Source organism: Brassica napus, chromosome A10, assembly GCF_020379485.1.
Source record: "Brassica napus cultivar Da-Ae chromosome A10, Da-Ae, whole genome shotgun sequence".
Classification (NCBI taxonomy): domain Eukaryota; kingdom Viridiplantae; phylum Streptophyta; class Magnoliopsida; order Brassicales; family Brassicaceae; genus Brassica; species Brassica napus.
The window spans coordinates 7,372,782-7,387,563 of NC_063443.1; the positions used below are offsets into that span (position 1 = coordinate 7,372,782).

General features: G+C 35.0%; 1 protein-coding gene across 1 annotated transcript; it reads right to left on the bottom strand.

Annotated features, from left to right (window-relative positions):
- Positions 1-2,467: 2,467 nt before the first annotated feature.
- LOC106405056 (probable pectinesterase/pectinesterase inhibitor 60) lies at positions 2,468-7,617 on the bottom strand. The gene is made up of 2 exons (XM_048742730.1): positions 3,773-7,617; positions 2,468-3,260 (listed from the first exon to the last, which is right to left on the bottom strand). Exons 1-2 carry the CDS (start codon positions 4,695-4,697, stop codon positions 2,563-2,565), a joined length of 1,623 nt encoding a protein of 540 aa, XP_048598687.1. The 5' UTR covers positions 4,698-7,617; the 3' UTR covers positions 2,468-2,562.
- Positions 7,618-14,782: the final 7,165 nt, after the last annotated feature.

A 14,782-nucleotide genomic window follows, 5' to 3' on the forward strand; every position in this document is an offset into this window, starting at 1 on the left:
TGTTTAAATAATAAAAAAACAATCAAATTAGGTTGAATCTATAACTTTTTAGAATCTAATATATAAACACATACAAAATACATATGCAAAACCATTTTGGACAGAAGACTTCAGAAGACTTTCTGAAGACTTCGTGGGAAGTCTTATAACAATAAAAATGCATTAGAAGACTTGTCTAAAGTCTTCCGAAAAGTCTTCCGAGAGTCTTCTGAAAAGTTTTTCAAAGTCTGTCTCAGATATGAAAAATCTGCAAATTCAAAAACATTCAAATGACTTCAAAACAGAGAAAAACTTCAAAAATATAATTTTAGGCTTAAATAATAAAGAAAACAGTCACATTAAGTTGAATCTATAGCATTTTAGAATCTAATATTAAAAAAAACACAATAATACATATCTAAAATTTATAGATCTACCTTTGAAGGAGTGAAAGATGAAAACCATGTAATAAAAAATCTGTAATAATAAGATAAATTTGTGAAAAGACAGTAGGAAAAAAATGAGAAATTGATTTAAAGTTTGGTGTTTTGATGTTCAAAGAGATTAGAGAGAGGTCGGAGAGTTTTAGAGTGAAAAAAATTATATTTTTATTGCAACCATTTGAGAGAAAGAAAGAGAATGTGTAAATTTTCTTTATATATGGAGACAAAAATTTCAGTTAGGTTAAATATTTTTGATACATAAAACTTCTTGGTAAGTCTTCTACGAGAAGACTTGCTGGTAAGTCTTTTAGACTCTAAAATCAAATACATGAGAAGACTACTCTTAAGCCCGGAAACTAAAATTCTACTAAAATTTAGGCGGAAATATGTGAGAAGACTTCTCCTAGAAATTGTCCTGAAATACTTTTGCAATTGTCTATATTTAACTTCAATATATTCAATAAAATTTATTAATTACTTTTAAGATTTAATACATGAGAAGACTTCTCGTAGAAGACTTCTGGAAGACTTCGATTTAGGCGAGAAACCTAAATTCCTTTAAAATTTAGGCGGAGACCCTAAATTATACTAAAATTTAGGTGGGATATGTCAGAAGACTTCTTGGGAAGTCTTTTGTGAGTCTTCCAGACCCTATAATCAACTAAGTAAACAAAAAAAAAAATTTCTTAAACTTTCAAGATACTTAGAAAGTGTTTAAATCAAGTTATTAGATAGGCACTAAACACATATAGGTAAAAAAAAATTTAAAAAAACAAAAGATAAGATTTCAAAATCTAACCCTAAATATACCAACAATGTTATAACATATGTTACCAAACCATAAACCAAAGACTATCATGAGTTAATCTTCTTTTACTCATCTATGTTGAAAACAATTCAGTTTTAGTAAAACTAAATTTACATTATTTAGAAATGTTTATTATTACATGATTTTAATTTTTATCCCATCAAAATATTTTTTATAAAAATTTTAAATTATTTTTAGGATCTGCTGAACGAGAAGGGTTATAATGGTAAAACTCAATACATGTTTTTTGTTTAGTCATAAGGAAGTTGTTGTAAATTCACTAGCCTTTTGGGTTACTTTTGCATTTGATTGAATTTGGGGTACACTTTTGTATTCAAAATCAAGTTTTGAGTCATTTTTGGCAATTTCCCCAATAGTTAAACCACTAGACCATGTGGGCTTACACAAAACAAATATCTTTGGCAATAAATGATGAATTTTTTAATCAATAAAATTGGTAATATAAATTTTCTTTTTCATATTTTTGATAAATGATACTAATTTATTTAAGATCTTTACAAAATTTTAATAAGATATCAATAATAAGATAACCTATATTGATGTAGTTTTATCGTGTTTTAGGCTTTTAGCCCATAAAATGGGTCAAGATTATCTTCAAAACTCAAAAGCTGCAACTGGAATGCATTTTTTTGGAATAAAAACTTTTTGAATGCTTAATTCATGTGCATTCCAAAAAAGTTTCACCAGTTACAATTAAAAAATGGAATGTGTATTCCATTTCATTAAATAACATTTCATACCATTCCAGAAAAAAAAATTAACTATCATTTGAAAAATCATTTCAAATCAAAAACGTTTTGGAATAAGTGGAATGCTGATTCTATTCCATTAAATTCCAGAAATTATAATTCATATCATTCCATACATTCCTTTTAGTTGTCACCAGTTACACCCAAAGTTTTATCACACTTACAAAATAACTAAAGCAAATCACAGAAACAAATAAAAAAAAGATTATATACACAAGTTAAAAATTCATATTATGTAATTTTTATAATATTTACTAAATAGAAAACTTTATCAACTAAAAATTAATCCTGCGTTTGAAAGTACGGACTGAAATGAGTGAAGTTTTAATTCAGACAAATATCATGGTCAAATGAGACTATGGAAATAGGATATGTTTACAATATCCGATACTTCGATATAATTTCAGTCTTGTTTCCGCATTTTCCTATACTAAATTCTCCTTTGTCCATTTATAGCTAAATATTCATTCTCGTAGCAAGCGCACTAATATTTAATTACATTCAAGAATTGTTAACTATTACATCATTGTAATTTAAGCATGATAAAACCAAACAACGGCCTTTAGAGTCCGGAAGAGAAGGGTATGCCGGTACGTGGGAGCCATGCAGTACCTGTGATGAATTTTCCAACAGTGAAAGCAGAAGCATCGGAAGCTTTATTTAGCACATGAAAACCTTTCCAACGGACACGCCACCTCGTCGACGAAGCTGGTCCAATATTCTTATATTCCGCATAGAACAATGTGTCGAGAGCGTACGTCGAACCTTTGATCCACGGAGACCACCCAACTGGACTCACAAAACTATCCAAATACGTCTTAAGAATCACGGTGCGCGAGTATTTCATCCAAGGCCGGCCCAAGTACGTCGTAACGCTACGGATCACAGGTTTTAGATCGGCAGCTGGTTGGATTATTGAGTTTTGGATAGAGATACCTGTGTTTTGAAAAGGATCAGCACGACCTTGTGCGGTTATTACATTGGATTGACCATGTAGTGGCCGACGAGGGAGGATGATACAGTTTTGGAAAACTACGGCTGCATTTCCAAAGATGAAATCGATGGTTCCGAAGATGTAGCACTCGCGGTAAAACTGGCGTTGCGAATGGACCATCAGTGTGTCTTGGTATCCTTCCATTGCGCATCTGTAAAAGATTGAGAGGTCTGAAGATGATCGGAGTGCCACGGCCTGGCCTTTAGCCGGACCCGCTGTGTTCCGGAATGTTATGCCTTTCGCTATGAAGTGAAGCCCCTCGATACCTGGATCACACGCAATCTAGTGAAATTGAAAAAAAAAAATGAAATAGAATTTCAAATGGTAACGCTCATTCATCACTCATTTCGGGAAAATATAGCGCTAACGATGTTTTATTTAGCGCCAACTGTTGTATATGTCATTTTCTTAGATTTATAGCACCAGCGTAGCTCAAACGGTGTTCTAACTTCTCTCCTGGTTCTATCTTTTCTGTTTTATTATTGATAGTGCACCCGCTAGATAAATTGTCTAGCTTCACCCCTCGTTCTAACCCACAAAAAATCTCTCACGCGAACCTCCCAAAAATTAATAAAAATAATTAAAAGCAAAACAATTTTCCTGCAAATCGATGATAATAGCATATGTATATCGTACAAAACAATAAGAGCATATGTTTATTGCATGTCTATTAGGTTAGAGTTCTTAGCGTAATATAAGATACGATATCTTATCTTTTAACTAAAAACTTTTTTTTTTGAACAACTAAAAACTAAAACAAAAAGAATCAGTAAGTTACCGGCAGTGGCAGAACTGTAAGTTGTGTAGCCTCCTTTGACACTGCGACCTCCGGTGATAATGGTGTATCTCATTCCGTCGCCGACCAACATTATGTTATCGTTGTTGAGACGTACGTTTATGTTTTCTTGATATATCCCTCTCTTCACGTATATCACAAACCTCCCTGACGTCACCTTTCTCCGTCCAGCCAGGTCAATAGCTGCTTGAACCGTCTTAAAACGTCCCGATCCGTCCTTGGCCACCACGACGTTGGCTGGGACGGTAGGTGCGGATTGCAATTTCAGAAGTCTCCTCTCTTTACGGGAAACCCATGCTGGAAAAACCTTCGGATCATCAGTGGTGGTGGTATCGTTGTTTCCGGTGGTCAAGAGGGCTCCGTTGACGGCTAAGCAGTTGCTTATTAGGTGGGAGATCTTGGTGTTTGAAACGATTGGTGTGGTGAAATCTGAGACGTTAAGATCAGAGGAGCCGCGTCGGCATGTCTCTGTGTTTGTAAGCGCGGTGCTCAGCCACGTTTGAGCGTCAACGTCGGTGCACGGTTCTCCGGCGGTTTTTGGAGACAAGCCTTGCAGCGTCCTGTTTAGCTGAAGGACAGTGTCTCCATATAGGTCAATGCAGTCTGTCAAAATGGCTTGTTTCCGGCAATCAGTACAGTTCAGACCGGACATCTTCAGCTTGTCTTGAGCGGATATGGCCCGATCCATGGCTGCTTCCACCAGCATTACTCTGAACTCGGATAGATGTGTCGGTAGGCGATAACCGTTGTGGCGTCGGAAGTAGTGATTGCATGGATCAGGGTATGGAGTTTGATCGCACCATGTATCAATGCCGGTGGTGAAATTACCGTCCGCTGTGGTGGTGAGAGGATGGAGACAGAGTACTAATAGTAAGTGTAGAGATAGAATAGAGATTTTATGCATCATCGTATTCACGTTCCTTGTTTAGCTAAACGATGTGGGTTTTGATGTGAAAGAGTAGAACTGAATGTAAATCAAAGTAAGACTTTAGAGACAAGACATAATACAAACATGACTCTAATCTATCTTAAATCTATTCTATTCTATACTAATATATTGTGGTGGTATTAACATTAATTAACGTCGTGACTTGTGAGGTCATGAGTGAGATATACCTCCGATCGCATCTGTATTGTTTAGCTCGATGGATGTTTTCTTGTTACGTGAACGATCGCATAACTATTTAGTATGTTTAATATTACGAAGAGATTTTGTTTTGAAAAATTATAAAGACATTATAAAGAGATTGAACTAATTTATAATATAAAATCAGAAACATTCCTATTTTTCTTTAATAAAATGACAATTTCTCAAAATACCTCTACATTTACAAAGGAAATTTAATTTTTTTGAATGACAATTTTATTTTTAGTTTTTGGGATTAAAACTATACATACCCATTAATTTAACTTATTACATTTATGACTCATTAAGAAAGTAAATTTCATCAATCATAAATTTAATTTTATCAATAGGCATAAACTCATTGTATGCTTCTAAAAACAATTATCTACATTAAAGTCGTCGTAGTATTGATCATGCCAAAACCTATAAATTGAAGTTCATATCATAAATACAATGCATTTAATTTATGTGACAAATAAAATAGTTTATTAGCTTTTGTGTATATTATTATAAAGTGTATGAGAATTATAATCCATTTTTTAAAAAAAATAATATCTGATTTTTTTGGGTTTTTGTCCGGTCAATCTATTTCGGTTCACGGGTTAATGACAAAATTTTCTGTTTTATTAGATTTTTCACTTATATTTTTTTTAACATCAAAAGGCTACTCTATTAATTAATAGGTCTTAATTAAACTAAATTTTGTTGAAACATATCAGTTGGCAGAATCATGATAGAATGTTACATGAAGAATATAAGCCAGTCCGTATTATATGCGGCCACCAGTTTACCGGTTCATCTTCAGATCCGGATCGGATATGAAAGCACTGTTTATATATTAATTCGTCAGTAAACTACATATATACTCCTACTAAAAGGAGTTACATAATTTCTAAAAATTAAAATATTTTCTTCGCACCTTTTAAATGTATAAGCACTATTATTCTTCATCATTCTTTTGGTTCTGGTATTCTGTTTTTGGTATTTTGGTTTTAGAAATTTAGGAAACGTTAAAATATTTACAAAGTTTTGTTTGGTTTAAATTGGATTATTCCGATTTTTGGTTCGGTAGCGAAGTTGGGAACCAACTAATATCCAAAACAATTTGGGCCCAATTCGTTCTGGTTTAATTTGGGTTGTTCGGATAAATTAATATATCGGATAATTCAGATATTTTTTTAATATTTGAATAAAAATATTCAATTTTTGAGAATTCAGTTTATAAATAGTATTTTTAGGATATTTAGTTATTTAGAAATTAAATATAATTAATATTTGTTGGTGTATAATTTGTATTTTAAAAATTCAGGTACCCATTTTGTTCACGATTCGGTTTCAATTTTTCAATTTTTTGATTCAGTTCAATTTGGATTTTTTTCTACAGTTTGCTACGATCTTGTTCGCAGTTGTGGATAAATATATGCAAACCTATACATTGTATTATATAGAAATTCAGTTAAAAATGATTTAATTTCAAAACTAATCCGTGCTTTCCAAGTGCGGATCAAAATCTAATATCATTTTTAAAGGCGAAATAGAAATTTAAAACTCTCTCTCCTAAAACTCTCTAGAGCTCCTCCGTAAAATATACATACGGTGGTCGGCGGTCTCTGTTTTCACCGCCGGTCGCCACCTCTCCTCGTTATTTTCTTTGTTTCTGTTTCCGCTTAACCTCCTGTCTTGACCTCTCTTCTCTTTTTCCGGTGGCTCTGGATTTTTCAGGGTTCTACTGGCGGATCTAGCAAGAGGCTTTGGATGTCTGCAGAAGCCCTGGAGCAACGGCGAAGAGAAGGATAGTCGATGAGGCTAAGGGATCCTGAAGCCTTCTCATCTGTGATGGATGGTCCCAGATCTGGGTTGCTTTCCCTCGCCGGAGATAAGAAGTGTCACTGCCTCCAGACCCTTTGTTGTCTCGTTAGCTTCTCTCTACTCTCGCCGTGGTTTGATTCTAGAGTTCTTGTAGGACTTTTTCACTTAGAACTGAGTGAATAACGCTAAGAGATCTCTGCTTACCAGCTTTCTCCAGATTATCGATTCTTCCAGCAGATTCGTCAACCAGAGCTATCGCAAATCGCTCACCGCACCAATTGATAGAGTTTTAGCTCAGATTCTTCACTAGAACTCGATCGCCACACTCATATCTCTTTATTGAATCAATGGAAACAATGTATTACACTTTGTATAGAGAATCAATTGAGAATAGATGGCTTATCCCAATCGAATCCTCCTCAAGTCAAACGACTCAACCCACTATACAAAGCTAACTTCCAAATGAAATCTATACTCCTTATTTAAGCTCCTCAATGGTCTCTAACAGAAGACCCTCTTATTGAAGTCAAGTCTTTCACTCAAGCAGACCCTCCGGCTGAACAAGAGTCTTTCTCCGAATTCAAAGCTTCTTGAATTTTCCCTTCTTCTCCCGCCACCTTCTTCTTATTCTTCCTCACGTAACAGTATTGTGGCTTATCACCCTCCTGTTAGTTCTGCGACAAATTCCCATGGTGAAATCTCTGGTGGTCCGATTTGCCTTCTTACTGCGTTGGTGGCTCCGGTGGGGTTTGTGAGGACTGACCCGATTGGGAGCTCTTGGCGGCGAGGTCCATCTCTCTCCTGAAGATATCACTTGATTTTGAAGTTAATTCTTAGTTCCTCCTGCGCTCTCAACTCAGGAAGGACACCAGTGGTTACTCCTCACATCCTTTCCAGCATAGTGTTCTACAGAGTTATCCCCGAGATTCTCTTCTTGTGTCGTGGCCGGAGTCGGGATATTAAAGCTCTGCATATGCCCCTAAAGACTCTCCTTGTTCTTCATTACTTGTTGTCTGTTTTGTCAGATGGGTTCTTGATGTTAGTCTGCTGGTTTCTGGTTCGTTGTGTTTGGTGAAGGCTTCTTCACGAGTACCGTGGCAGGGACGCCTAACCTCCCCCGCTTCTCATTATTGGGATCATCCTTCAGAACTTTCACCAAGACTCTGTTTCTGATGGTTAGGGTCTTTGTTTGCAGGTTCTTCTAGCAAACTGAAGCTGTTGGCCTCCTAGAGTTCATATGTTGTCTACCGTATGTTGTATTCGTTAGCTTTAGCTTAGTCATTTAGGTGTAGACTAAACCTATCTCTTGCTATTTAATCTTTTTATCTTTTTATGGAGGTTTTTGGTACCTTCCTAGTAGTCTCTAGGAGATTTGGATACAAAATCATTGTATGTATGAGTGTAAATCCAGTTAAAGATGAATTGAAAAATAAATTTAATCTACAGTAAAATTAATTGAATTAGTTAGTTCAAAACAAAATTGATAAATTATTATTGTATTTCAAAATTATTCTCAAAACACAAAGTCAACAATTACATGATGTGAAAAATCAATTTAATAATAAAAATAAAAGAAACGCTAAAAATACTTTCACAAATGTTATATGATTATAGTATATAGCAGTTCTCACAAATTTTGACTGCACACAGTCGAGAAATATATAATAATAATAAATAAAGCAGATCAAATTTTAATTTACAGAAATTCTTGTGTTTCATCCACCTTACCTTTTGCCCGCTCCCCAATCAAAATAAGAATGGTGAAAATGGATAACAAAATTTGTTTCAAAGTATTATACAAAATTCAAATAGTTTATATAAAATTTTATACTATTATTTACTTTCATAATTAAAATAAGTACGTTATAAAATATACTTTGTTACATACCAAATATCATACGAATATGAAAACAATATAAATATTTATTAACTTATTTTATTTATATTATTGCATGAATCTAAATAGTACTTTATATTTTTTAAATTTGGATGATTTAACAAAACTTATTATGTCTCTTTGATAATATTATATATTTTTTAAATATATATAATAAAATATTTACAAATTTATGTACATTTTGTTGTCATCAAATTTATGTGTATATATATATTTTAATGTGATTTTATATTCAAAGTCTACCATTTTATGAATGGTGATTATTATATTTACCTAACTATTAGTAATTTTGTATGCTTTTATCTATAATTTTCATAATATTTTAAATTATAATTTAATTTTATAAGTATGTTTAATTATGTTTTAAAAATGGTCATCAAATAAAAAATATTTAAACAGATAAATCTTACATATGTAAATATATGAATTCTTATTTTGTGGAAGATCTAACTTTTGTAGATTTTTTATGAATGAAACCTTTAAGATCAAAGCTAACATTCGTTACTTATTATTTAAATAAAACATAAATTAAACTATAAATTAAAAGGGAAATTTCCAGAAATATCACATTCCTAATAACACTTTTTATGTTTAGTTTAACAACTTTTATCTTCACTATAAAAGAAGAAAAAAACACTTATAACTCTAGAGTTAACTAATCTATACTTAGGGTTTAGAGTTGAGGGGTGAGGTATATAGTTTTTGGAAAGTGGAGTTTAAAATTCTAATAAATATATAAATCAATATTTAAAAGTGTTTCAAAAATTTTTTAAAACGAATTTCTAAAGATTTTTCGAATTTCAAAAAGAAAATTTGAAAAAATAATAAATTGAAAACAAATTTCAATTTTTTGTATTTTAAAAAAAGTTTAACATTATAAAATTAATGAGTAAGAGTCTTTAATGAAAAATATAAAATATGATAAATTAATTTATCTAAATAATTATTTATTTTATATATATATAGAAAAAATGTATAAGAGTCTTTAATGAAGAAAATAGTTTTGAAAATGTCTCTTTAGTGAAGGCAAACATGAATAGTGATAACAGCAATATGATAAACATGAAAATTCTCCAAAACAAAATTGATGGAACGCTAGTAACATTATAAAATTAATGAGTAACTAATGTACAAGATGGTTCATGATTTTTATTTTCATATTTGAACCACATGCTGTCGGTAAATATTTATTTTGAAAAGTGTATCACTTCACAAGTGATATAAGATGTTGAATGGAAAGTAAATATGCAGTCCGAACATGTTGGTGTTTTTCTCTATTCAAACTTTTTTTTTTCTTGTGTATACTCTACTATTTTGGATCACATGTGTATAATTTATCATATTTTATATTTTTTTATTTTACATGAATGGAAATAAAAGGTAGACTCTCCACCTTTTAAGTAAAATCCACCTTTTTATTTATCTCCCATTCATAATTTTAGTCTTCTAGAAAACTAGATACAATTAAATAAGGCGGCAACGATACAGCGCGATAGGACGACAGTGATACGGGGATACATAGATTTCCCTTCCACTTTCACCGGCGTTTCAATGGTGTCTCTGGACCCCATTCCACCAGATGCGGAATCTCCTCCTCCGGCCGATGGTACCATTGTCGAAGAACAGAGCTCTCTATGGCGCAAGGAGCACGCTTCGGATGCTAGTTATACAGATTGTGAAATGATTGAGATCGTTAATGGAGAAGCCTCAATTCAGATCCCCTCTGCGATCCTCATAGATCCGAATATTCTTGGAAAAGTTTTGTGGTTGGTTACTTTATTGGCGATGTGGGGTCCGTTCATGATCAACCGTCAATGAAAAGAACATGGTCCTATTCCGTGTGGAAAATCCTCAGACTCGTTTACGGGTCCTTCGACGCAAGTACTGGCATGTGTCAGACGTTCCTCTTGTGGTTATTGAGTGGTCTCCGGCTACAGCTTCAACGGCTCCAGAATTTTCTGGTATGCCTATGTGGGTGGATCTCAAAGGAGTGCCAAGTCACTTGTTCTCTCACAAGGGACTCAAGTGTCTGGCAGGCGCAACGGGTTGTTTTGTTAAGCTTCATCCCACTACGGAGAAGTGTGTAAGACTGGATGTCGCTAGAGTTTTAGTGGAGGTGAATCTTCAGAAACCTCTTGTTGAACGGATTTCATTCTTCGATGTTGATGGTTCTAAGGTTACAGTGGTGGTAAGTTATCCTTGGCTCCCACAAAGGTGCGCAGTTTGCAAGAAGTGGGGACATAAGGAAGGAGACTGTAAGTATGGCACGGTCACCATTCAGAAGAAATCGCCCATATCAATGATAAGAGTACTACTACCCCCACTCCAGCTTTAGACGGCAGCGCTGCAAGGGAGGTTGTTCACTCTCTGATAAGTGATCTTGAAGTGTTCTCTGTAACTGCTCTGCTGGTGCCGGATCAACAGGCCGTGGATGTTGGAGAAGTTGGACAAACCATTGCAGAAGTAGACCAGGTTGCTGCATCTGCGGACGACACATAAGGATGTCTCTAGGTCAGACGAAGAGATTAATGGAGGTATGGTGGATGGAAGGCAGTAGGAGGTGCAGGATATTCCAGCTCTTGATGGGAGTAAGAAAGAATGGAGGAATGTTGGGCATTCTACGCAAGAGAATAGGCGCTCTCACAAACCTAGTGACGGTTCGGAATCTGCCATTACGGTTTCTCCTTCTTGTTTCCAGCCTTTGGCAGATGTAGATGAAGAGGAAATTTCTGACGATCAGGAGGATTTTGAAGAGGGAGAACTGAATGAAAATACGGAGGCGAGACTTAAGACCACCCGAAAGGCTCCAAAAGGTTCTACGCAAAGATGGCAAACAAATCTCAGAAGAAGAGAGTGGCATCAGTTCGTGATTTAAAGTTGCAGCATCTACAATTTGGAGTAAAAAAATCTTCCGTTAGGAAGATATGACGTCCTTCTTCGCTTGGAACATGCACGGGTTCAATATGCCGCGCAAACATGAGGTATTACGGAAATAGATTCAGTCTGAAAAGCTAAATTTCGGGTGCCTGTTAGAGACGAGAATTCAGCAGGATAAATTCCATAGTATTGTTACTGATGCTTTACCGAGTTAGAACTCTATTGCAAACTATGAGTACCACCACCTTGGGAGGATTTGGTTTTGCTGGTCTGATCAGGTGATTGTTACTCAATTGAATAAAACTAGTCAGATCATTTCTTGTGCCGTTCAGAACCATGTTACTGGTGAGCAGTTTATTTGTTCCGTTATCTATGCTTCTAACTACCTTGTCGATCGACAGACTCTGTCGGCTGATATTCGAGCAACTCAAGCCGCTTATGGTCACTTAAATATGCCATGGATCTTTATTGGTGACTTCAATGTCACTCTCTCTTCTCAGGAGCACTCCGGAGCTACAGATTATTTACCAGACTAAACGGGGATGAAGCAGTTTCAGGATGTGGTCTCGGACTGTGGCTTTTCAGATCTATCAGCAACTGGTGCACTTTTTACTTGGTGGAACAAACATGAGAGGGATCCAATTGGTAAAAATCTGGATCGTGCTTTGGTTGATAGAGACTGGCTCCGAGTTTTTCCTTACTCTCAAGCTCATTTCAAAGCAGGTGTTATCTCTAATCATGCAAGGTGTTATGTCCGCATTGCTGATCGGCCTGCTGGTAATAGGAAACCTTTTTGGTTTTTATCTACCTTGCAGATCATAATCAGTATATTCTAATGGTGAAAATGATATGGGACTCAAGCCCTCCACTGTTTCACTCTCGTATGACTCTTCATCTTTCACATGAAGCTTAAACTTCTAAAATCTGATCTTCGTGCTTTAAACCAGACATAGTATGGCGACATCACTACTAAGACTCGTGAAGCCTATGCAGTGCTATGTGACCGGCAGAATGAGGCGTTGGTGCATCCCTCTATTGATTCCTTTCGGATTGCAGCTGAGGCTTTGGATAGATGGAACCACTTAGTAGCAATTGAGGAGAAGTTTTATCAGCAAAAATCTTGTGTAAACTGGTTGGGAGTGAGGGACAAAACTACACCTTTCTTTCATCAACATGTTTAACATGTCGGACAATTTCCAAAGGGTCCCTGTCTATTCCTCTGAATAGTTTATCATTCCCCACTTTCCAAATATACCACATAATCCAGAGATATGTGTCTTTATCCAGCTCAGGGTCTTCTATATCGTTTTTCTTCCAAAAAAGACAGTCGATGTTCGCGTAGTGACTCGCGCTGGGAAACATTGATGTTGGAGTTGGGGTTGCTTCACGTGCCTTATATATAACATATATAGGGTCATAGGGATAGTACCATGTTTTAATGTGCTTTTAACATATTATCCATTTTTATTGTATGATATATCACTTTAATTATATTGCTGCCATAAATTATGATAATGAGAAACTAATCCTTATATGATAAACCAGCCATGTGATATGCACACATCCCAAGCAATCACCACATATCTCGTAGTATCCTCATTCGAAAAATCTTCATAGTAATTTGCGATGGCAGAGTCCATTAGCTGGAAGGTGTATGAACGTCAAGAACCATAGGGATGGAAACTGTGGGTGTAGATTGGATCTGTAACACGGAACGCAGAAACTGTCGTTGACTTCTCCGTAGCACGATTCGCGAAAAAATAAAGAACATATGATAAGCACTTAATTGTGTTTTATCCATGTTTATCCCCCGCAACGCCCGCTTATCATTTCACAAGTTTTAAAAATCCATCTCACTCAATTGTAATCTCAACGCCCACATTGCTTGACTTTTTTTTTTTGTGTCGACAATATTTTCATTAAACTAGCCCAATGGGCTGTTTTACAAGATTTGACATTGTTACAAAACGAAGTCCAATAATATAAAACAAGAGAAGCCCTATCAATATAGGTTCAAGATAGAGATCGGCTTGTAATTGATTTCCTTCCACGTGCCAGCCTGGTGAAGATCTGAGGACATCTGATGGTAATACGTGTCCATAATGCGAGACAGCATCTCTGCCGCCTCAATTCTTCGCCACCGGGACTCATGTGTACCGAAACCTCCGTGTTTCTCTTCTCACCATCGGAGAATCCGTGATAACCTCGCTGTAAAACGTCAGAACCTTTTAACTCCACCTCTGCTCCAACCTTTGCTTGTGCTGATGGATCTCCATCTACCGCCGATTATAACTCTGAGATAGATCGATCTGACCAAACAAGAGATCTTCCTGGACCGTCCTCATAAAGAAAACTCCGGCTCTTCTAAACCTCCGTTAAGTTAATCGATGTCAATCCAACTCCACCGCATCCTTGTCGCTAAGATACTTTACCAAAACGCCTATCGGCTTTACTATAAGGTAAAGATTGACTCTTATTGAAAAGGAATAAATGTGTATCATAGATTAGAAAGAGAATCCAACCCAAACAAATGGAATCTTGTATATTTTGCAGAAGAGGAGGCCGATCTAACGATCGGGAATACTTATTATTCATCCCAAAGTCAAAGAGATAAGACTAGAATGAAATCAATCAAAACCATTTGATCATATATTTTTTAAAAGAAATTAGTTGAAATACAGCAAGTTGTATACCATTTTTGAAAAGTACATTTATTCAAAAACAATCTAACATTTAGACATAAGATTTAGTGATTATTGTTTAGAGTATAATATTTAGAGATAGAGTTAAATTTATAAATTACTCTTAAATATTTATAAATGATTCGACAACTTAATTTTTTTATAATAAACTTAAAATATTTATGAAAATAGTTATCATTTAAAAATAGTTAGAATCCCCTCCACCCATTGTTTTGAAACCGACCCGGACCCGCGGTTGAACCGGTAAACCTGGTGACCCAGAAAAAATTCGGTTTGGGTTTTGTAAAAAACCCAATATTTAGAAACCCGCAAAAAACCGCAAAAACCCGGTAAACCCCGAAATCCGGTACCGGTTGAACCATCAGTCGAACCAATAAATAACTTTTACTTCTTTTTTTAGTTTTTAATTTTGTTTGATATTCTAAATTTTCAATTAAGAAGTTAGGTACTGACAAAAAAAAATTATGTTTTTTTTTCAGTTTTATATTTGTGATTTTTTGATTTTGATGAAGATTTCACTATGTCACTTGAAGAAAATAAAGTGAACGATGGTAGAGAGAACCAAAATTAGTTGATGTTAT

Excerpts from the sequence above, each read along its gene's own strand:
- LOC106405056 (XM_048742730.1), bottom strand. The coding sequence starts at position 4,697 with ATGATGCATAAAATCTCTATTCTATCTCTACACTTACTATTAGTACTC. Across the intron at positions 3,261-3,772 it reads TTACAGTTCTGCCACTGCCG|GTATCGAGGGGCTTCACTTC; the intron begins GTAACTTACTGA and ends CGTGTGATCCAG.